The sequence below is a fragment of the Idiotropiscis lumnitzeri genome, chromosome 14 (genome assembly GCF_059441095.1).
Source record: "Idiotropiscis lumnitzeri isolate Australia: NSW breed Sydney's pygmy pipehorse chromosome 14, RoL_Ilum_1.0, whole genome shotgun sequence".
Taxonomy (NCBI): Eukaryota; Metazoa; Chordata; class Actinopteri; order Syngnathiformes; family Syngnathidae; genus Idiotropiscis; species Idiotropiscis lumnitzeri.
This window is the reverse complement of record NC_142404.1, coordinates 19,432,897-19,455,397: the sequence shown is the minus strand read 5'-3', so window position 1 is coordinate 19,455,397 and position 22,501 is coordinate 19,432,897. Positions and strand designations below refer to the sequence as shown.

At 44.6% G+C, this 22,501-nt stretch overlaps 1 protein-coding gene and 1 long non-coding RNA gene across 4 annotated transcripts in view; both read left to right on the top strand.

The window, feature by feature from the left end:
* LOC148323914 (uncharacterized) overlaps nucleotides 1-9,135 on the top strand; it is a 31,644-nt gene extending 22,509 nt beyond the window's left edge. The window contains exons 3-6 of one of the 3 annotated variants that reach the window (XR_015846482.1): nucleotides 594-756; nucleotides 6,555-7,191; nucleotides 7,439-7,612; nucleotides 9,008-9,135. This is a non-coding gene — a long non-coding RNA (uncharacterized LOC148323914). Of the gene's footprint in view, nucleotides 1-593; nucleotides 757-6,554; nucleotides 7,613-9,007 lie in introns of all 3 variants that reach the window. The other 2 variants (XR_015846480.1, XR_015846481.1) reach the window with 2 other exon arrangements.
* A 731-nt stretch (nucleotides 9,136-9,866) lies between these two features.
* Nucleotides 9,867-21,831, top strand: tfpia (tissue factor pathway inhibitor a). Its single transcript, XM_088315069.1, has 7 exons — nucleotides 9,867-10,149; nucleotides 16,734-16,937; nucleotides 19,595-19,771; nucleotides 20,242-20,304; nucleotides 20,549-20,632; nucleotides 21,016-21,207; nucleotides 21,532-21,831. The coding sequence occupies exons 1-7, from the start codon at nucleotides 10,059-10,061 to the stop codon at nucleotides 21,597-21,599; spliced, it is 879 nt and encodes a 292-aa protein (XP_088171195.1). The 5' UTR covers nucleotides 9,867-10,058; the 3' UTR covers nucleotides 21,600-21,831.
* Nucleotides 21,832-22,501: the final 670 nt, after the last annotated feature.

The window sequence follows — 22,501 nt, the reverse complement described above, 5'->3', positions numbered from 1 at the left end:
GAACGGAGGGAGGGAAGGGATGTTGTTGCTGAAATGGGTTTTCCGTGTGAAAAAAAAAAGAAAACAAAACAGGAGCAGACCTATTTTACATCCACGAGTGCCACAAATGAGCTCCGTGATTATTTCACGGGCTGAAATCAACCAAATCTATAATTAGAGGCGAGTTCTTCAAATGTGGTGCCAGCGTGAAGGAAGTCCTTCCACCTTTTGGGTTTGCGTTCTCACGGCCTGACGAAGGCGGTTCCGATGAGTTTGCTTGGCATTTTGCTCTCAATTTGGCCCGCAAACGATTTTTCATCGCCATCTGAGTTGATGTTGCCAATGAAAATTTTTGATTGATTTACTCCATTTAATAAAAAATGCTAAATAAGGAGTGTGGGATTTGAGCGGCGCCATGTTACGCAAGGAGGGCAGGGGGCAATGACTACAACTTGCTTGCGTTTTATTTGATTTTTTTTAGGAAGACAATTCCAAGTTTATACGCGTGTCGAAACCAACGCCACTTCTATATTTGAGTTGCGCCTTTAATTATGTGACCTCAGAAATTTCAATGGAAGCGCCACTGACTGCTGCTGCACTTTGTGTTGGAGCAGCAGGAGAAAAGCGACGCGGGGTGGCGGGATCCTAAAGGGTGCGAAATACTCCCCTCGTGAGTACGCGACGAATGGAGAGCACCAACGCAGCGGCAGCCGGCAAAATATGAGCACTGCGGGAAGAGAAACGCAATGTGCCAGCAAGACGCCTTCAGTTCTTCTGGTGCGTAGAAGCTTTGTTTTTTTTATCTCGTCGCCAAACATTTTTTCGGATGTTGCACGTCTGTTTTTTCAGCACACATCCTTTTTGAGGACGAGATGGAAAGGAAGTACTCGGGAGTCGTCAAAGCTCAGGGATGCTGGGGCCGCACGCTCATAAATAACCTTCTGATCTCATCGCAAATTCAGTTTTTTGTTTTTCTGTCTGTGGAACAAGAAATACACGAGCGCGGGGAGAGACGATCATGTTCTGCCGTAATCTTCTATTTGCATCTTTTTTTAGATTGGAACTTAAACTCTCTTATGTGCTAAAAAAACTCACCTATTTGCATTTTTTGTGCTCCTTCAATTGTGATGACACGTGATGCTGCCAAAGCTCCGTATTTCGTAAGCGAATTAGCAGGAGCCGTCGACGTGAAGGCGAGGAGATCACGTGATCACAAAGGCCAATGTTCACATTTTGAAATTTTTGTCATGCGACATTAAAAGTGATGGTGAGGCAAGAATTTGGAATGCGTTACGCTACGTCATTACGCGGGCGCTTGGTATTAGACAGCGTCATCCAAAAAGTTTGGTTTGAAGACGACAACATGGTTTGACTGTCCTGCATTTTTCAATCAACTCTTTCCGTTTCGCTTTTTCAGACGACGTCATCTTGTCTCTCATCATTCACGACCGGCCAAGTGAAAAACAAAAAATTCTTTGACGTCCTTAGCCGTCAATGGCAGTAAATACATTTACTTTCCGCACTTGCGTTATTATAAGTGGTCATGCGGCGTAGCTGATCGTCAACATATCGCTGCAATGCCGTGAAAAACACGTCCAATATCATTTTTTTTTTTCATTTTCCCGTACCGCAGAAGCCCCATTCATGTAAAAATCAAAAATATGAAAAAAAGGAACATCACTGAGCAGAAAAGTAAAGTCATCGTTACAGTAGATATTTCAATAAAAAACCATTCCAAGGTGGTAAATAAAAGCGCCGCGTGCAATTTTGTGTGCTTGTCTCGCTCAGTGCGCGGGATTCGTCATAAAGCCGCGGTCGCCTGCGCTCTGATTGCTTTGGAAAAGCCGATAGCAGTGACTTGGAAGCTTTATGAGTTGTTTTTTTTTTTTTTTTAATGAGTGATGAAGTTCACATTTCTGCAAAGTCGTCTTTTAAGCAGTGAGCCATTTGATTGCAGCAAGAGCCCTCAAATGAGTTTTAAAAGCTCACGCGGCAGGTACAAGAAGGCCAACTTTTGTTTGAGTCTTGCAATTGCCATGAAACATAAATGTCATCATCGTCGTCGTCAGCAGCAGCCGCTCGACATGAAACGTGACCGAATCGGAAGACGTGAAATCCGAAATGTGCTCACCGACACACACGCGGCGTCGTGTCATTTGATTTCCGATGGAAGCGTTTTTACGCCTTTCAGCCAAAGCTTCTAATCCGAGTGGAGGAGTGTCCAAGAGGCTTTTTATAGCGCCCTCCTCCCTTTAATTTGGAGCGACTTGTAAAGCACATTTCATTGTCGTTATCAGAGGCCTGCAGGCGTGAGAAGTCGCGCTCCTCATGGACGACACGGCCGTAATGCCGCCAGACACAGCCACTGACGAACAATTCAAAGGACGCTTGATTGACGTCAACGTTGACACTTTTAGAATGGCGTTGCATGGAAAAATGAAAAAAAATTAAGACTCACGTGCAGTGAATACCGGACGATTTATGAAAGAGACTGGCGGCCAATATTTGCAGACGTACATTGGCGTAACCGTGAAACATCCCATCACCCCTCAGGACGGTCGCTCCATTCAATTAAAAAAACACTCCCAGCGTCGATGAACAATATTTTTAAAATATTTTCCCAGAGCAATGAATTTATTTATTTTTTCTAACCAGAGGTTGAAAACAAAACAAAAGACCTTGAAGGAAGGGAAAAGTGATTGTACATAGTTGTTGTATTGAATAAGTGCCGGCTATTTATTATTTTCATTTCCTCTTTGTCACGGCTGTCAAATTCATTTTAGCTCAGGAGGAAAATCGATTGGAATGTAATTTAGTAAAAATGAGAAAAGCGCGACTGAACAAAAACTGGCGGGCCAGATTAAACCCGTTTGTGGGCCTGATCCGGCCCGCGGGCCCTATGTTTGACACCACTAATCTGTATCCTCCTAGAAAAACATCAATCTTAAATGATGTAAAGTGCCAAAATCTTTGCAGAAGTGACGACTGGATTGCATCAAAACAAGAACAAAGTCTTCTTCCTCCTTCCTCTCTAATTGCAGGTCAACCTCAAAATGTGAGCGAGGTCAGATTCCAACTTGTCAGCGTGGCCTCAAGCTCGCCAAGTGCCAACGTGGTTCACATTACCAAGTGATGTCTTTTCTTTTTTTTTTTCAGCAGATTTTCTCATTAGGAGTAATCAGCGTATCAGACTTCATCAAAAAGAAATTTGTGCTCGAGCCATGAAGGGGGAACGGAACTGAGGGGGGGGGGGCGTCTTCTCGAGCAACGCTGTTGACGCTTCGATCTGCTCGCTGAGTCCGCCGCCATAATGAAAATCTTCATAATGAAAACGCGATTGGATTTCCTCCCCGTCAGTCACTTTATGATGTGTGATGATGGAGCCCGGCCCGAACATTTATGAGACCATATATTAATACGCCGCTTTTCGTCTTGACTGCTTGGCTACACGCACAAATGATTATTAATATACTGTACGAGTGGCGCCTCGAGATATGACTTTAATTTGCTCCATCGTCACACTCAGGACGCATCTCAAATCGTATTTCCCCGTAAAAATCAATTGAAATGGCATTATTATATTTACAGATATTTTTATTATGACTGCATTTTGCAGTAATGACTGACAACGTAACAGAATGTAACAAATGACGTGTTTTGCCACATTTTACACATCGTGCTGCTCCCTCCGTTATCATCTGTAAATCCATAAATGGTCAAAACTCCTCAGTGTGCTGGAGTCGTCTTTTTTTTTTTTTTGCAAACGATAAAGAATTTGTTCCTGTGAGTTGTTATATTGTCAGTCTACATGCGTTGCTCCAGCCTTCGGTTGGAGTGTTTAAACAACATGACGCTCACATCTTTGTTTGCCCATCTATGGCGTTTTGCATTTTTAGCATTGAGCTAAACACACTTAGAGAATCTCGAGCAAAGCGATTTTTAGTCTTTGCACTAAACTTGAACTTGTTCGTTATGACAACATTTTAATTTGAAATCATAAAAATCCATTAATGAAACCTTTTGGTTTTTCCTTTTCTGTTTTGTTCTTCTTTCTGTCTGCTTAGATCACTGATGTCAATTTCGAACCGGTTTGAAAATGGCTTTCCCAGCGGTGCCTAATTAAATGGAAATGTCTTTAGGGGACCTTCCACATCACGAGGCAAGTTACCATATCTCGGTTTAATGAAGAGAAGAAATGCCGCTGATAAAAAGTGCAGTGCCTTGCAAAAGGATTTTTTTTTTTTTTTTTTGTGCCGGTCGGTACGTGTGTGTGACTCCAAGTTATATGACGGCAAGTCAAGCCAAACAGCAGACATCTTTTTATTTTGCAGTCTCAAAATCCACCAAAAGGTTTGCAGCCAAGCGTGAAAAAGTATTTCGGCCTCCACTAACCAATTTCACTTTAAAAAAAAAAAAAAAAGTGCACGGGGTTCAGAATGACTTGAAAATTGCCCGTGTATCTACATGTTCTCATTTTTTCGAGATATGCGGAGGAACTTTTTTTTCCCATCTCGTTCTTTCTGCTTCGCCTCTCGCTGGATTTAATCGTGTCGCTGTTAGCACTCGCTATCATCTGAGTCCAAATTCACGAGATGTTTTTTGTTTTTATTGAGCGGCCGGGCCTCGGGCTCGTCTCGGGTCCAGAGCAGATTGCTTCGATAGTAAGCTGCGAAGAGGAGCGTGGAAGGATATCTCACCTCGCCGCTTCTCTTCGGGCACCAACAAAAGCAATTTTCGACTCCATCGACATTTTCCAATGAACGGATAGCGTGGCTCGGGTACGACACAAGAAGTTCGCTCGCCGGCGTACGAGCGACGCAACAAAGTCGCAAAGTTTCCCCAAGAAATCCGAAACAAAGCCTTCATGAACGTTGGCGGTCCACGAGACAAAGAAAAAAGCCACGTCGACATTCTTCATCTCCTCGCTTTCGGCTGAATGAGCCATTCGCCATTTTGGCGCGGGCCCTCGCCGAGCCTCCTCACGCGGCTTATTATCGGTGCTCACGACGGGAAATAAATAGTACACAGCGCACCATTCTCAGCGTGACCCGAATGACGACGTTCTCGTTAGGGCTCGGGAGAAATGAGCTGCATCGCGTTGCTGGATGAGATTTTCTTCGGTGGGTTGCAGAAAAGCCGTGCTTCTCAAACTCTTTTGCCAAGTCAAGTACCACCCAAAAATCGCCGCTCTCCTTGTTGCACAATTCCAAAATCAACTTAATTGTATCTAAATAAATGTTTCCAAACAAACCCACCACTAGAGGGAGCCCACGCGCTTTTCCATTATTATCTGTTCTGTATTTATTTAAATGAAATATTTTGCAACTCCCCCCACAACTCTCTGCCTTGACTCTAAATAATATTATTTGACTATAGATTTGTAATAAGTACACTTTTACATAATATTATAGCCCATTAAAAAAAAAAGAAACTTTTTATTAACATTGTTTACCTCCTTGCTTGCGGTTCGATCATTGTTGCCCCCTACTGTCGTGGATGTACAATTAAAACAAATAAATTTCTTTTTTTTTTCAATGCACTCGTGTGCCATTAAAAATCACTGCACAAAGTTTCAAATGGTGGCCGTTATTTGAGTTACTGTTGGATGGTTTTTCATTTATTTATATTTTTTATTTCACCGCAAGATTCACTTGTGTTCCGTTATTGACTTGAATCTTGAAAAAGATGTCACATTTGTAAGCACCGACGTCCTTCGAAGACGAGCCATTCAGCAAAGCGAATGAAGAACATTCACGAGGTAACCGGACGACGAGTTGCTTCATTGGAAACTAAAAATAATCGGAAGAATCCAATTGGATCGGACGCTTCAAGGTCAAAGAACTTGACGGAGCTCTGACACGGTCAAGCGATGAGACGCGTCAGAGGCCAATTAGCGGCCATCCGTCATCTGAACCGACTTTATTTTTAATTTCGGCAAACGGTTCCCTTTGTTCAAAGTCACCGTAATTCCATTTCCCGTTCGTGTGTCTGCAATTTTGTCGTTTTTTTTCTTTCCCCAAAAACTTTGATTCTCTTGTCACTTGTCGAGCCGCTCGAGGCTTGTTCGCTTGAAAGTGAATAAATATTGCAACGACATCTGTTTTCCAACAACCTGGTTTTGTTTGCGTGTCTGTCGGGAGAGCCGCTCGGCAGAAACGGATGCTTGCCATTCGCGCCGCGGCAAGTGTGGCCCGTTGGCGCAGTCGTCCAAATTGCCGGCCGCCCGCTGCGAGGCGCGGATCCGACATTTCCAAGCCGGCGTAAATGGACCACACGGAGGCGTTATCATTCTAAAGCCAACAGGTAAGCAGAGCTGCAATGTTGGCACGCATTATCGTAGCTTGGCATGAAGTTCTTCCTCCACCAGCGAAATCGCCTCCTGGCCATGTGCCGACTCCGCCCCGGAAGCTCATTGGGCCGATCGCATTGCTGTCGTTCTTCATTCTTTGTGTTTGAAGCGAGCAAAGTCAGAGCCAAAAAGAAAACGACACTTTTGTGGTGATTTGTGCAAGAAATTCATGGCGAGACAATTCAGCTTTCTCCGGTCTGACGTCCATCCATCCATTTTCTTTCAGGTTGCGTGTGAGCCGGCGCCTTTGAGGGGCGGGGTACCCCATGGACCGCTTGCCGTCTGACTTGATGGGACCAGTTGAACCTCCGACCCTAATCGGACGCTCGTGGAACAAGAGCTCCAAGTGCAGAAGCGCCTTTTTTGCTTTTCCCGTCAGAAGTCACCGCTTGAGTGGCTCCTCAATCGGCATCCATGCATTTTGTTGCACTTCCAGGAGACGATCCCTTTAATCACGCAACCTACATAGTTGATGCGCGGAAACAAAAAAAAGAGAGCCTCTGGCCAAACGGAACTACGACACGGCGGCACCTGCATGCTCGAAGCGAAGGCAAGAGGAGAAAGGCGTTTTTTCGGGAGGCCTGCTCGAAATGCGAAGCCTTTTGTTTTGCCTCGGAATTAGTCTCAATCCTGAAATGGCTTCGTGCTGCTTTTGAAAGACTGCCAGCACAAATGGGAGTGTTATTGTGCAGGGCAGAAGGATTTGGAGCACACAAATGTTTTGGAACCCCCCCCCCCCCCGCGGCCCATCGCGGCGCCACAAATGAGTGGAGCAGAAGTTGAAACGTACATCGCCTCGAGTGCCGTTGAGTTTCCTTGAGAGGCCAACTTGGCCAGCGATATTTCATGGATGTCGTGCTGCGGTGAGCAACTCGGAACTCATTTTGTGCATCTCCGTCGACCCGCCGCTCACTGATCTCGTGCATTTTTCGCCAATATCGGGAGTCCTTCCATTCTTCTGTCGGCTCATTTCATCGTCGTCATTTGGTTGCAACACCTCAAGTGAAAGGAACAATCCTCCGATTTTTCGGCGAAAAATGTTTTTCTAAATCAATTTGCAACTCCAATCCAGCCGTCTTTGCTACTTTTTTTTTTTTTTTCTGATCACAGCCAATTGAAAGCGTCTCGGCTGGAACAGGCTGGGGGTGATCCGCATTTCTTATGGTCTTTGATCACAGCCGACCGACTTTGACAACAAAGTGAGCGGCGACCCATCCTCAGCCCGTTACGAAGACAACCGTGAGCGAAGTCGTGAAGCGGAGCAAGCGCTTCAGACTCCAGCTGGTGAGATTCACATTAAAGATGGCCGCCGACGCTTGCTGTGACGAACGCTCACGCTCATAAATGGCAACATGATTTCATCTTCCTTCCTTTGCGCATTTTCACGCCAACGTGGCCTCTCGACGGCCAGCAAACCAGCGTCATGAGCTGAAATTTGTCGTTTTTTTCTATAAATAATCAAACATCTTGCCTTGGGTCTTTCGAGTGCAGCTTTTTCCTTGTTTTTTTTTCAGTTCACCGAAAACAGGAACGCAACACTGACGGTTTCCAAATTCTGCCGATGGCATCGCAGCAATTTCATTGGCGGCCCATTCAACTTTTGTGCAAGATTTTCACGTTTAACGTCAACGAAGAAATAGAATTTGAGGAAAGGAAAATTGAAATGTCAAACTTTTTGCCACAATTTAACGGCCATTGAGCTGCTCCTTCAGGTGTTTGCGCCAAATGCAACCATATTTTTTTTATTTGATTTTATCTGCATGCACCAAATATTTTGGCTCGATGGCATTCTGAAATATCGTCTTAATATATTACGAGTTTCAAAAAAAGAGAAGAGGCGGCCTACAAGCAAACGTGTCCGTGATTAACGCCATCTCCTTTTTCCGAGCCGTGTCGAAGACGAGATAAGACGTCTCACCTTTTTGTTTCAGCGCAAGTAGAACTTTTTTCATCATCCGATAATTGTTGTCGCAACATGAGCGCATGCGCTACCACCAAAGCGACTCAGGGATCACACAGTCAGCCTTGATCGATTGCATCACGTCTCCAACGCAACAAGCGAGCAACGCGCTTCATCGCTTGACGACCGGGGACGACCCTGGAAAAAGAAAGGACACGTCTCGTGACTCCCTCATCCGCTCGGAGCCGGCCAACGACGTGATACCGTTGAGCTCGCCATACTGTGGGAAAAGCAGCGCACCGGAAATGCCGGCCAGCTTTGCTGAAGATCCGGTGACTTTATTGAACTTTCTTCCAGCCAAGGGTGGGGGGAGGGGGGGGGGGGGGTGCTTGTGTTATCAGGGCACAGAGGTTCCGTTTCCCAGAACAACGTGAGTAAGACAGCAGCTTGAACAATCTTACAGGCCGGCAGGCACAATCTTGCGCGCACATGAACAACCAAGTAAGTTGCACACTCAACGACAAGGTCATGTACATGTAAAAATCCCTTTTTTTTTTTTTGGTGTATTTAAATACAACTAATCGAATTCCTTCGAGGCTTTGCAGTTATCCATCCATCCATTTTCAGCAGCGCTCGCACCCATTCCGGCCTATTTTGAACTTTAGACATCCTTCCACCAGCGCCTGCTTATGTTGCTCAACTTTAGCAGGGAAGCCCCGACTTCCCCCTCCCGAGCCACTTCTTCCAACTTTTGACATCGGCTCTTCGTCGTGTCCTAGGTCATCCTCGGGGCCTCCCGCTAGAGGGACAAGCCCGGAACACCTCAACTGGGAAGCGTCCAGGAGTCATCCGAACCAGATGCCCGAGCCGCCTCATCTGGCTCCTCAGCGACTGAGCGAGCTCCCCCTCCCCCCTCCCCTCCCCCCCAGTCTCTAAGGCGGAGCCCAGACAACGGCGGGGTAAACTGATTGTTTCCGGTATCTCGTTTTTGTACGGGTGAGTTTAATTTCACACTCGGTAGGTGGGCGAACACTCCGGGGACTCAACTTTTGTTTGACATACAAGCAATTAAAAAGTCAATTTTGCGTCATGCGTCACGTCCACGTCGCGCTACGAATAGATGCGGTCTAGAAAATGGACGCGTTGCTCAGTGATGGGTTCGCAATCAATATAACGGCCATCGCCAGCCACCTGGTCTGATCTTGACATCACTTCGGTATTCAAGAGCCATATTGCTAAATTTTCTGCATATTTGCTTGATTTTTTTACATGATTGTCATATAAAAGTCTCTCTGCGATTACGATTGCCGCCTTTCTCGATATTGCATCAAAAATGAACATGAGCCTCATCAAAGTTGTATATTGGTCACAAATATTCAATATCTCACAAACTAGAACGACCCACTTCGGAGAAAACATCAGCGACATCAAAGTATTTTTAGCACTAAAATGTGCGTACGTAATCTGCTTTCACGGCAATTCGAAATGAAAATGAAAAAAATGTCGCGCAACGAAAACACACACGTCGTCTTGTTTTTATTGACTGGAACCAAAATGAGATTTTCCGTCTTTTCATATCCTGCATTTCTTCGTAAAATGACATCACATCGGTGGCCAGGAAATGACTGACCATTTATTGGACTATTATCGGGCGGGCGGGCGTGCGCGCAGCTGGGCGCGCGTCCATCAGACGGAAGTGCGCGCCCACAACGCCTGACAACTTTCGAGTGCGTCAACTAGCAACAAGCCTGCCCTGCTTCCGAACTTGAGCGTCTCTCTCTCTCTCGATCAGGCTGCTTTCTCGCTTCCAAAAGCCAGCCAGCTGGAGGCATGCTTCCCTGCAACCAGCGAGCCAAGCGCCTGTGCGCCTTTTGGCTGTCCTGCGTCTGCCTTTTCAGGACCTGCAGCTCAGCCGCGCAAGGTAAGACAACGCAACGCAACGCAACGCAACGCGACACAACGCCAGCCCGCAATTGCTTTTCATCCCGTGAGCCTGAAGCAGCTCACTAAAGTTGGGTGTTAAATGTGACGAGCTAAGTTCGTTAGCACACATTCAGATCGCTACTGATTGTTCCGACCGTGTCGAGACACGTCCAAAGTCCACTTGCACTCACTCGCGACGCCTCCAGCTTAGAGCAAATAAGTCAGAAAGTTGACGTGAGCTCACACCAATGGACCAGTTCATTTCTTTCCAAGGTATTCGTGAAAAAGGCTGAGGTGGAAAACGTCATTTGGGGTGGGAAAAGTGTGGCCCGCGGGTTACACATGGCCCGCTCAGATGTGTTGTGTAATATTTGTTGCATTCATTCAATGTTCTGTGAAAATGTATTCATTTAATATTTCCTGATTTATTTCTTGCTTATGATAAGAAACAATTCAACAACAACGTGCGAAAAGAAAAAGTACAGCGCTGCCGTGACAACTCACAACCACAATTTGCAGACAGTATTCCTATTATTGTAAACATAATAATTATTATTATTATTATTTTTAATCTGCAATCGTTTGTACCCATTTAAAATAAGAAAATCAATTGCAACGATCAAGAGGAAAAATACCTTTGAAAATATCTGCGAGTGAATGCTCCAAATTTGACGTGTAATTGGACGATGCCGTTCAAGCCTCGAGAAAGCCGCGCTTGTCCGGTGCAGACTTGATTTGCAACAAGCAGTCAAATGAAGTCATCGCACAAAAATAAAATGGGCTTCAGTGCACGGCCAATGTTTTGCTTCCGCTTCGTGTTTTCATCCCCTGATGCAAAACTGACAAATTCAGTCGTAATATGCGAGAAGCGGAATAATGAAATCATCGCGCTTGGTGTAAATATGCTCGTGAGCCTCGCCGGTGTTTGGATTTTGTTTCGTTATTTTCTTCCCACGCAAAAAAAAAAAAAAAAAGTGTACTTTTCCTGAAATCTGATCTGAGCGTGTTGGGCGGGACCGCTCGGGTGATTAATCACGCACGACCGCAGCCGATCGCAGCCAAACGGTTCTCGCGTGCATGCAGAATCGCCATCAAAGTGGACAAATGACAAATTTGAATCTTCAGGAAATGCGGGAGAGCTCCGTCTGAGGATGTGTGGGAGTGAGCCATAAATTGAGAATCCTCTTGCGCAACGTGTAGCCAAGCCGTGCCGTCCAAAGATGATGAGCCTCCAAATGTGAAATTCGGGTGATAAATGAGGACAGCGCAGCCCAAAGTTTCCATTGGTCTGCATGAAGACTTTCATGAGGAAAAAGCTCTGATCCGGAAATCAATCCAAAGTCATGTTATGAAAATATCCTTTCAAAGAAATGACAATTATCGAAAAGAATGCACGGGAAATGCGCACGTACGTGCACGTGCAGCAAAGACTTTCTGTGAATTTCTCGCTCACTTCAACTTCGGATGCGACGGGAAAATCATTTTGCACATTTTCATCATCGTTTTCGCTGCTATTTTACAAATATTGTAACAAATGCGCGCTCATCCCGAACATGACATTTGAGTGGACCGGAAGAGCGACAGTCCATCAGATTGTTGAAAAATGTACAAAGTGTGCAAATAATCATTTTGCTGTCCCGTCGGCGTGCTGAATCATTTGTGAACATGTTTCGGGACCACATCCATTAAACATTTTCCTCTGCTGGAATTATTTCTTCAATTGTCTCACCAGAGCGGCGGCCATCAAATTGGTTCTGGGCATAAAATTGATGGTTCTGGCTTCTTCAGGCTCCCGACTGCGAGGCAATATGGTGCCTTAGCCTGCGGTGTGAGCCCCGAGAGGGAGATCGCGCGTCCGCTCAGGCTTGTCACCGCGACGGCGACCGCGACCGAGACGGCAAATGTGCCAAAGAAATGCTTGGCGGGTGTTTCGTCGCCTGAAATCGTATTTGAGGTTATCAAGAAAGTGAGCGTGCGTCTTTGGCGTCTGGCGGCGAAGCGTCCATGTTGGTTGAAAAGGTCGAGCGGATTGTTGTGAAAAACGCCAAGTTGGTCGCCAGCGGCGCAGCGGCGCAGACGTCCCTTTTTCAGATCCGTTGTCTTGAGCTCAGCGGTGAAAGGATCACCCGAGGGGAAACGCCCCACAAAGAATGTTTACGCCGTTCGCCACAATAGAGGTCAACATCTCCGAGGCTAAATATCGCCGTCGCTTCGGAAAGAACGCAGCAAAAATTGAGCAACATGCGACGTGCCCTGATGAGTCATTCCACAAAAGCAGCTCGATCTGTACAGAACCTGCCGTCACCTTTTATTTGGCGGAAGTGAAGTAAGAAGGTCAACATTGGCGGCAGGAAAGCGACTTTGCTCTGAAAGGAAGCGCTCACGGGAAGTGGCGAACGTCATCGGGTCCTTGAGAACACTTTGTCCAAATAGCGCAGAAAGTTTGCCAGATTCATTCAAACATTTCACGTGTCCAGTCTGTATTTTTTTTTTGTCAATGTCGGTCGGAATCAAATGCATCTGCTGTATATTCCAAGTACGGAATATTCATTTCTCGGTTGGCTCGTTAGAAGACGACGCCGCCGCAGCTTCGATTCCCTCATCCAATCAAAAGTGCGGAGCCAAATTGGTTGAGTCCATCCAACAGATTCAGTTGCGCAAAATAAAAGATTCACGACTGCAACATTTCTTCAAGAACCTTTCAAGTCGATTGAGATTTTCGAAAAGATTCTGGACGATATTATTGGCAGAGGATGAGCAAAGATGTTCGAGCTGCATTTTTTTTTCTCTTTATTTGTGAAATCCGTGACCGAAAATTCTTCAAACTCTCACGGCTCGCATCAAATGCGTCGTCATGCCGACGTTTTGCCGACGTTTTGCCGTTTTCCTCGCCAGTTGGCCAATATGGCCGCTTGATTGCCATTTGGGGGCGCTCATCTTTATTTGAGTTGACTTTAATCTTGAAGGATTCAAATCTAAAGAAGAAAACAAATCTTGCCGAGAACGTTTGCTCCCCGCGTGCTCGTTTCTTTTAACGTTTGAGCTCAACTTCGCCGTCTTCATTCGCCGCTCATGAAAATGGGAAAATTGTTTTCTCACTTCTGATTTTCTCTCGGGGAACATCCTTGTCAATTTGTTTGGTTTCACCGCTTTGCATCTCTAATCCGCGCCACGCGGTCCTCGGCGATGCGGAATATTCCCGGTCGTGTCTTTCAGGCGATTGTAATCGTCCCTCAACCGAAGCCGAGCCGACTTTGCCTCACGTTCGGCGTGTCAAACGGTTGCCGCCTTTTGGTCGAGCGTCGTCTCGGCCTTCACGGAAACGACAAAATATGACGTTATTTTAATCGCTCATGAAAATGCCACGGAAGGCCACTTTGATCTTTTTTTTCTTTTTTGGTGTCTATATTCGCGTGTGTGAATAGCTCGGATCTGTCAGTCGCCTTTGATTTGCGACGGTTATCCACGCATTTTCCTTCTCAGCACTTTAGCTGAGAGTGCAAATAATGGTGGAGGAGGTCGCTGGTAAATGTCGCGATTGCGCTTGAAAAGCGAGCGCAACCTTGCAAGCTGTGAGTCACCCGCAGCCTTTTTTTTTTTTTCACTCGCCTGAGGGAACACTTGAGATGAATTATACCTCACATGTTGGACGCACCCTTTTCGACAGTGACCAGGTGTTGAAATTCAGCCTAACCTTGAGCAAATTCATTGGCTGACCTAAAAAAAACAACAAAAAAAAAGTTTATGACATCTCCCAAGTTGAAACGTTGGCTTTACGACTTTGGATTATGCTTTGGACTGAGTCACTTTTTTTTTTTTTTCTTGCCCTCACTTGCCTCCTAAATACAATTTGTCTTCTTAGCGAGGACAAGAAGTCAAATGATTGTCCAGTAGGGGGCCGCTGCCGTGACGATAACGGCGGACGTTGAGTTGCTTTCCAGTTGGGTCGCTCGAAGCTCAACAAGATGGAACGCGGCCCCAAACGGATTCAAGCCGTCCGCGCCAAGAGCTTCGTCATCTTGGCACCGAGCGCAGATCATTATCCAAATCGTGTTGGTGCGACTCTCGGGAACGCTCGCTCCGAGTTGTCTTCCGGGGAAAACGATGCCCATGAAAAATGGAAGCATTTGCTGTGCTTTGCGATATTTTTTCTCCATTAACACGAAAGATGAATTTGAGATTCCGGAGGAAAGTTTGCGCTTGTATGAATTGAGAGCTACTGGAAACTTTAAGGTCATTTATTCCCGCATAAGTTCAAAATGAAGTGCAAATGGCTTTTAAAGGATCAGTGGGAACAAAAAATAAATCTTGTCCCACTAATTAGATTTTGAAGAGACAACCATGCCTGAGGACGAGCAACCAATCGGAGACAGACAAGAAACCGATCATTTGGTGTTGGCTTGGAATCACTCTCAGCGTCACATCCGCAGCCTGGCGCTGGCCTCTTTGCTCGGGCTTCGGGAGTTTTGCTGAAACTACGGTGGAATATCCGAGAGTAAAAAACAAAAAGATTGGCTGCCAAGTGGGAACGAGACAAGCTAAAAGAAAAAGGACGTAAGGGCGGCACATCTGCAGCCTCGGGCTGGCCTCTTAGTTTCAGGAGTTTTGCTGAAACTACGGTGGAATATCCAAGAGTAAAAAACAAAAAGATTGGCTGCCAAGTGGGAAAGGGACTGGCTGAAAGAAAAAGAGCGTAAGGTAGCGATCAGAGCATTTGGAACAGTTTATTTTTTTCTTGTGACAATTTAAATGACGGACAGAAATCTCAGACAGATTTGATTGTTAGTTTTCTCGATGAGTTTAATGAGGTTGTTCCACATTACACAAATGTGAGGGAAAAGAATGTCAACACTTGACATTTAAAAAAAAAAAGTGTGTGTGTGTGTGTGTGTGTTCCCGTGAAGGCGCACTGAAGCGCGTTGTACGTCAGGCAAGTGCGTCTCACAGCTGCGAAAAGGCCGCCGACGAGCCGCAAGATGTCCGCGTGTCCTTCACTCCGGCACACTTTTCAAACTCTTTCTGCGTCTGAAAATATTCCAGAATGAATTTGGGTGAGCTTTTTGGCTGCTCCAAGTTTGTTTTTTTTTTCGTTTCAGAAATCATGTCGACTGTTTAGCACGAACCGATTGAGATCTTGGGACTTTCTCGAGAAAGTTGAGTTGTTTTCTGCCATGGAATATTGTTGACTTTTTCTCAAGGTGAACATCTGGTTCCGTTTTTTTTTTTTTTTTTCATTTTATTTTGTTCTTTTGCAATTTTAAAAATTGCCTGGCGGTATTTTTGTTTCGCTCGTAATCGTTTCTCATCACAAAAGATAATTGCGCTACCGCTTACATTTTTAGTAAATTTGCAAGATGACATTTCATGTTCCATGAGAAAAAAAACAATCAGTCCTTCAATCATTTCCACTTTTGAAACATTTCCCCCACGCCTGATTTGGACTCTCTTCCCAAGTGACCTAAGAACTCGCTCTGAGCCGGCGGACAAGACAAGAAAGCGTTCTTGTCTTATTGCCGTGAGGGAGATTTTTTTTTCCATTTCCGCGGAAGCGAAACGAGACAGGAGAGCAGCGAGCCCGGATTGTCTGCGTTGGTCGCCGTGGACTTTTCTGTGCGAGGCAAGTCCAATCTCACCATTTATCGGCCGGGCTTCATCTCGACAACCGGACGCAACTCGATTTCCACGAGGGACGGCCAGAAAGGCCACACGGGAAGATTTGATGTGAGCCTTCCCATCTTCAAGGTCATCACTTGAAAATTGACACCTTGCACGAATGATGGCCTCGTTCGCTTCGCTCGCACTCCAAAACTGTGCGTCTCTCTCACTCTCTCTTTCTCCGAGATGTTCCTTTCAGGTTGCGTGATAAAAAGCTCAAAAAAACAAGAAGAGAAAACCCCCAAGCTAATAACAGAAGCGAGTGAAATCTAAAAGACCCAGAGGGCCGATGCCAACGGTGAAAACTCGTCTTATAAATGGTTTGAACAGAAGCTGATAATATTTTTGGCCGGCAGTTTAAAAGGTGATTAAAATCTCCTTGGAGAAAACAAAAATTGCCTCCCGCCTCAACGCTTTAGTGAAGCAGCGGAACGTCCGATTTTGTGTGATTCAGTCATGGAGATTGTGGCCCGTTTTCTTTTTTTTTTTGAAGAAACTCGGCCAGGCAAACAAACAACATGCAGCCATTCTTGACTTTGTTTAAAAGTGTGAAGCAAAGTCAAAGAATCTTTTGGCATTTTACGAGTGGATTCATTTTCCCGGTGACAAATTCACAATTAATTTTGATGCTGGAAGAGTAATTGCCAAGGGCTAATTTGGGGCCAATTATGAATAAGACGCCTCTTGGCGCACAATACATTAACGATGGCGCAATTATAGCAACATTTTTTTTTTTTTTTTTGCACAATGAAGGCAATTATAGAAAATGCAACGTAATAATCCCGTCGTGACTGCTCAGGCAGAAAGTGCTAATGCGCTGGTCTTTTTTTTTTTTTTCTTAAACATTTCTTGGTTTGACACTGCGAGGATGATGCAACGTTCTGCCACGGGAAGGCGAAGGACAAGATTTTGTTTTTGTCTTTTCAGGGGCGGAAGCTCAACCGGAGCTTTTTATCTTCAATGAGCTGTGCGCCATGAAAGAAGATGCGGGATCTTGCCGGGCCTTGCGGGACAAATACTTCTTCAACGTGGACACGGGACGTTGTGAGCTCTTTCAATACGGCGGCTGCGGAGGAAACGCCAACAACTTTGAAACGCTGGAGGCCTGCCGGGAAACGTGCGTCGTCTCAGGTGAGGCGATTAGGAACGACGCGCTTGAGCACTGCGACAAAGAGCCAAAATCGACAAATTAACATTTGCACTTTGTTTTGATTGTCAACATGGAGACTTCTAAACCCCTCCCCCAAAAAATCAACACAAATATTTGTTTTTTTTTTTTTAATAATATCGAATATTGTTCGTTGCGGTCATGTCATCGTCACTTTTTGTCTGCGTTAAGTGAACCGTTGCGCCCTCTGGTGGGCAAGCTGCTGCTTGACGTGAAATGAGTTGAGTTTGACGTCAACGGTTTTGTTTCATTTCGATGCCGGTGCGCCTTTCGAGTGACGACGGGATATAAAAGCGTGTTCAAGGTTGCTCTGCGCCTCACTCCGACACAACCGGCAGAGACTGCCTGCACCTTTTTTTTTCTTCTGTGCATGAAGAGCCGCCGTGACAACGACGGAATATTTTCGCGTCAACGGCAATAATAAATTCGCTGAGGACTGCTTTGGGAAACGGCAACGAATCCGTTTTGGGTGGTGAATCGACGATCAAATGTTTCGATGAATTTGTTTTCGATTCATCGAATGTTGCAAATTTATGAAAAGTAGAAGATCTTCACTCCTTTTCGTGTTTTTTTGGGGCTTCAGGTAAAGCATTTAAAATGAGGATGTTATGCTTTCAGTTTCTTTTTTCCCTGCTCAAGCAGGAAATGTAGACAGGACAGAACAGGACAGGACAGGAGCCGTGCTACCAATCTGATGACGAGCATGAGTTCTTCGTTTACAATCCAGCCCCCATTTTCCTTTTTCCATCTTTCCATTTTTTTTCCGAGCAGCTACAAACAGGATGTGGTGTTTTCTGTCCAGTTCAGCAGCAAATATGCAAATTGGACACGCCGTCGGTGCTCACGCGTCTTTGATCTGCATAAATTGGCCTTCCGTGCGCACACGCGTGATCCTATTAACGTTTTTTTTTTGGTGAAAGTGCTTGCTCGCCACACTGATTTCTGTCTGCGCCGTTGATTTCGATTGCAAATGCCACTGAAGCCGGACTGGAGGGTCACGGAAGAATTTGCATACAAATACGTTTTGGCGTTGATGACACAAAGTTTACCTGCACAAAAAGGGAGCCGGCGCTCAGAGTTTGATGACATACTGTATCCATAATGAAAGAAATTTACCACACGAAAAAAAGTCTAGCTTTTTGTTTGGCAGACGTGATAAATATTTACACCGATGTTTGATTCTTTGATGTTCCCGCTACTTTCTATTTTACTGCTGTAAAGCCCAGATTCTCCCAGGCTTATTCTATTTTATTTTAGTCTTTCACGAAGAGACAAGAGGCTATTTTTAATATTTGAGAGATGCATTACATTATATTTTGTCCTGTAATATTTTTTAAGCATTAAAAAGAAAAGTATTTATTTATTTTAATTCATTTATTTCATGAATGTATTGTATTCATTTCAAACGGGAGCACAAATAGGGTCCATGTTTCAAATGTCGACTTCTAATCACAACGCCAGCAAAACAAAAAAAAAAAAACGTTCTCAAGTTGAGCAGGATGACATTTTGGAGTTGAACTGAATGCTTGGAAAAGCGATGGAGTGAACAAGACGGTGCAGAAAAAAGCAAAGCGTTGTTGCTGCCGCAAACGTTGACCTTTCCGGGCGCAGCGAGTGGAGGTGGAAATGCGATCGGATCGGATCGCCGCGGAGACGGGAAGTGGCCTTGCTGCGGCCGGGTGGTCGCTGACTGCAAACTGCCTCGAGTGGGAGGTCTGCGATTCAGCCAGCGAACCGTTCGCCTCCGCGATGGATTCGATTCGGACCTAAAACGAATTTGAATGACCAACAAAAAATTTAGATAATCGCATGCTGAAAAAAAAGGAAATGTTAGCAAGCAAAAAGCGCGCTTGAGCTGGACGGACCTGCAGCTGCTCTTCGTTCGCATAATAATGGCCAAAGTCTTTTTTTTTTTTTTTGAGAAAGCACAAAAAGAAGTGATGATGAGTGCAAAAAATATTTTTTGTCAAAGTTAACTAATTTGAAGAGGCCGACAATATGCATCTTCCATCGAAAAATACCTCAAAGAGAAAACAAAAAGTCTGCTCCCACAAAAACATTTGTTGGCTTGATTTCTTTTCATTGGGGATGTTCCGTCACGCTTTTTTTTCCGACCCATGCCACTACAGGAATTCACGCTTTCAATACTTGCCAATACTGATTACGATACCTTGAATGCTTTTGAGTTTTTTTAATTTCATTGAAAATGACGGTTTGCCAGTGTGTCAAACGGACGCAGTCTAGCGCCAACTACTGCCGAGGAGGACTTGCTTGATTTTTTTTTTTTCCCCCCTTAAGTATTTTGGTTGGTGTCCGCGGCCTCCATGAGTACTCGATACCTTCAAATAAGGCCAGTATCTATGTGAAACTGGTACCTGGCATCACTTCACACCCATTCCTAAAATATATCCACATTTAAAAGAGTTTCGACCCAGTCTGATGATGTCTGATTGTGTTTTTATTTTTTCTGTTGCTGTTTTGACACAAATTGAAACTCTGACACAACAAAAAGAAACGCTTGATGTCACTTTTCATGTAAATCCCGCCTCACAAAGATTGTCGGCTCCTTTCAGGTTTCTCCACTGTGACCGCATGTTTCTTGTTTGCCTTCTTTTGATAGAAGATAAAAGCCCGTGTCATCTCCCCGAAGCGGAAGGTCCGTGCCGCGGCCTGGTGACGCGTTACTTCTTTGACAGCAACAGTCAGCAGTGCAAGCGCTTCTATTACGGCGGCTGCTTTGGCAATGCCAACAACTTCCGCAGCATCGCTGAGTGCCAGGCCAAGTGTCAGAAACAAGGTCTGTCACTTCCTCTTCTCCTTAACAAACTTTTTTTTTCACGTCACGTCACCGAACCGTCGGTGTGACATGAGCCTGAAAACGGGCCACCAAATGCAAAGACGACCGTCGCTTCACGGAGTTGATGACATCATCAAAAGAATTGGCCCTCAAAAAACCTGCTCTGACCATGAAGTCACATTTACAAATTATTTCGCATTTCAATGATTTCAAAGCACCCTCACTGACTGCAGACTGAGGCACAGCCCACAAGTCATTTATCAACCAAAATGGGAAACAACCGCAAAATCTGTGGCCTGCCACCCATTCTGCAGGCAAACTAAAATGCACAAAAAAAAGTTGGTTTTTTTGGGGTTTTTTTTTTAAATAATGGCCAAAGTCATTTCTTAGGTAACAATTCATATTTTTGGGGGTTCCCTAATTTTTGCCTTGACTCGTCTCGTCCTTCTTCGCGCTTTGGGCTGATTTAGAACCCGTCGAAGTCCAGACCAGTGCCAGAGAAATCCCCGATGTGCAACCAACTAGATTAAGCGGTAAGACTCACACATCGCTTCACTTCACATACTTGCTGGGAATTAATTCCGATTGGGTGCGGCTCTTCATCGATGATAAAATCATTATTTCTTCTCTTTTGATGACACGATAATAATGACAAGATCAATTGAGAAATGAATCCACTTATGCACTCAAGTTCGTGGAAAATGGTTGCTACCCTTTGGTTAAAAACAAAGTAAAAGTGAAAATAGTTTACTTTCGTGTCATGTTTGTGTTTGTCAGGCGACGACACGGTCCACGCGGATGCGCTTCAAACAAACGACACAGATGCTGACCATCTACAAGGTAACGACATTTTATTTTTCAACTATAAAGACCAACAAAGTTGCGTATGTAAAAGATAGATTTCAGAAACACAAACGAAAGCGAACCAGCCAGTGAAGCCTTTCGTCACTGTCAGCTACGGGAAACACTGACCTCTTGTGGTGGGAAAAATACTTACAAGCACAACTCCAAAGCAGCCATATTTGCACTCAGCTCTCAAATTTGACTGAAGAATATGAGACTACTTTAGCAGCACATTTGCATCTTCGTGACCTCGGTGTGCAATAGAAGTTTCATGTTTCCGTATTTATGCAGAATTCGAAAGAATGAATGCAGAATTCGTGCCGCATGACGTGTTCAACGCTCACTTGTCTTTGATTTTGTCTCGTGTGATCTCGTGGGAAATTTGCTCACTGACTGATTTCCAGATGCGAAGCTGCCAGATGTGTGCTCGGGTCCCGTGGACCGAGGAACGTGCGACGGCAACGTGCGCAGGTTTGCTTACCATGCCAAGACCAAGAGGTGTCACGAGTTCCCGTACAGCGGTTGTGGAGGCAACGGCAACAACTTCAAGCACCGGCGACAGTGCATCAGGAAGTGCATTAAAAGTCGAAAGGGTACTTGTTCTTTTTTTCTTTGAACACAATTACAACGTTTCTATGAGCCAGAGCTTTGGCGCCATCTCTTGGTGTATTAGATCATTATAGAAAGAAAAAAAATACATAACAGCCCTGCTGCAAACTGTAAAAAAAAATATAGAAATAAATAAATACATAAATGAATACATTAAATGCACCTTTAAAAATGTTTATAATTATCAATATTAGTAGTTTGGGTCTAAAATATCAAAGAAAAAGTTCAACAACTAACTGGAGAAAGGTTCGACTTCCTCTCAAAAATGTTGCGAGTTTGAATTGGACGGACTTTTTTGTGTTGTGCAGATCGCGGCATGAAGATGATTCGAATCAGGAAGAAAAATCTCCCCAACATTCTTCACGGCTCAGTTTGAAGACGTCGGCCACCCTTTGTGAGAGTCACCTGTAATTTTCTGCTTGTGTTGTCGTGTAGCCTTTGCTCCTGCACTTTTTAAAAAAAATAAATGCTAAGGTTTTGCTTTATAGTCGCCACACGCACTTTCATGACGTCGTTTGACCAAAAAAAAAAAAACACTTTTGTTTTGCCAGCACTTTTATATTTGCCTTTTTCTTGCGGCCATTTAACAGATTAAACAATTATCTACATTTTGTGTCATGAGTTTCTTCTCAAAAACGATTTGCGAGTCAATGTCACACACCCTATTTAGTCATCTAAAAATATTATAACAGATTGAAAATGATTTATTTAACGAAAGGGGAAAGAATAGGCCATCAGAATCGACTTTGTCCCGATTTTCAATTTTCAGGTTATCGTACTTTATGACGCTTAAGCAGTTCGCTTGAATTATTTGCTTTCGTACTCCACTTAGTCATTGTCATGAACTCAGCAAAAACAATTTCTGCGTCTGGTTCCGAATCCAAGAAATCCTTTTTTATTTTGCCTGAGTGAAGTTCTCGAAATGCGCAGCAGGGGGCAGTGTCGTTCAAAGTTGGCATTGTGGCATCGTCAGCACAGTTTATATGTTCAACGAAATAGGAAAAGGTTAAAAAAAAAAACCTGTTCCTCCCTAAATATTTGATTTAGGCAATTTTAATACAATAGTAATCTATTCATATAAAGTATCTCATAAGAAGAAAGAAAATTATCCCTAAATACACGAAAGTAAAACCTCACGTGCACCTTTGCTGGGCTTTTGTTCCTTTCTTGGATTTTCGTTATCTTCTTTGGTAGCATGTGGTGCCAAATGTTAAAATGAGCATTTCTATCTGAGCCGACGCTGCACTCGCGTCACAACCAGAGATGAACTGACCTTTG

Bases quoted from the DNA above. Each gene is read 5' to 3' on its own strand.
- tfpia (XM_088315069.1), top strand. From the start codon at position 10,059: ATGCTTCCCTGCAACCAGCGAGCCAAGCGCCTGTGCGCCTTTTGGCTG. The intron at 19,772-20,241 runs GTCTGTCACTTC...GGGCTGATTTAG, and splicing joins GGCCAAGTGTCAGAAACAAG to AACCCGTCGAAGTCCAGACC. The intron at 20,633-21,015 runs ACTATAAAGACC...CTGACTGATTTC, and splicing joins TAACGACATTTTATTTTTCA to CAGATGCGAAGCTGCCAGAT.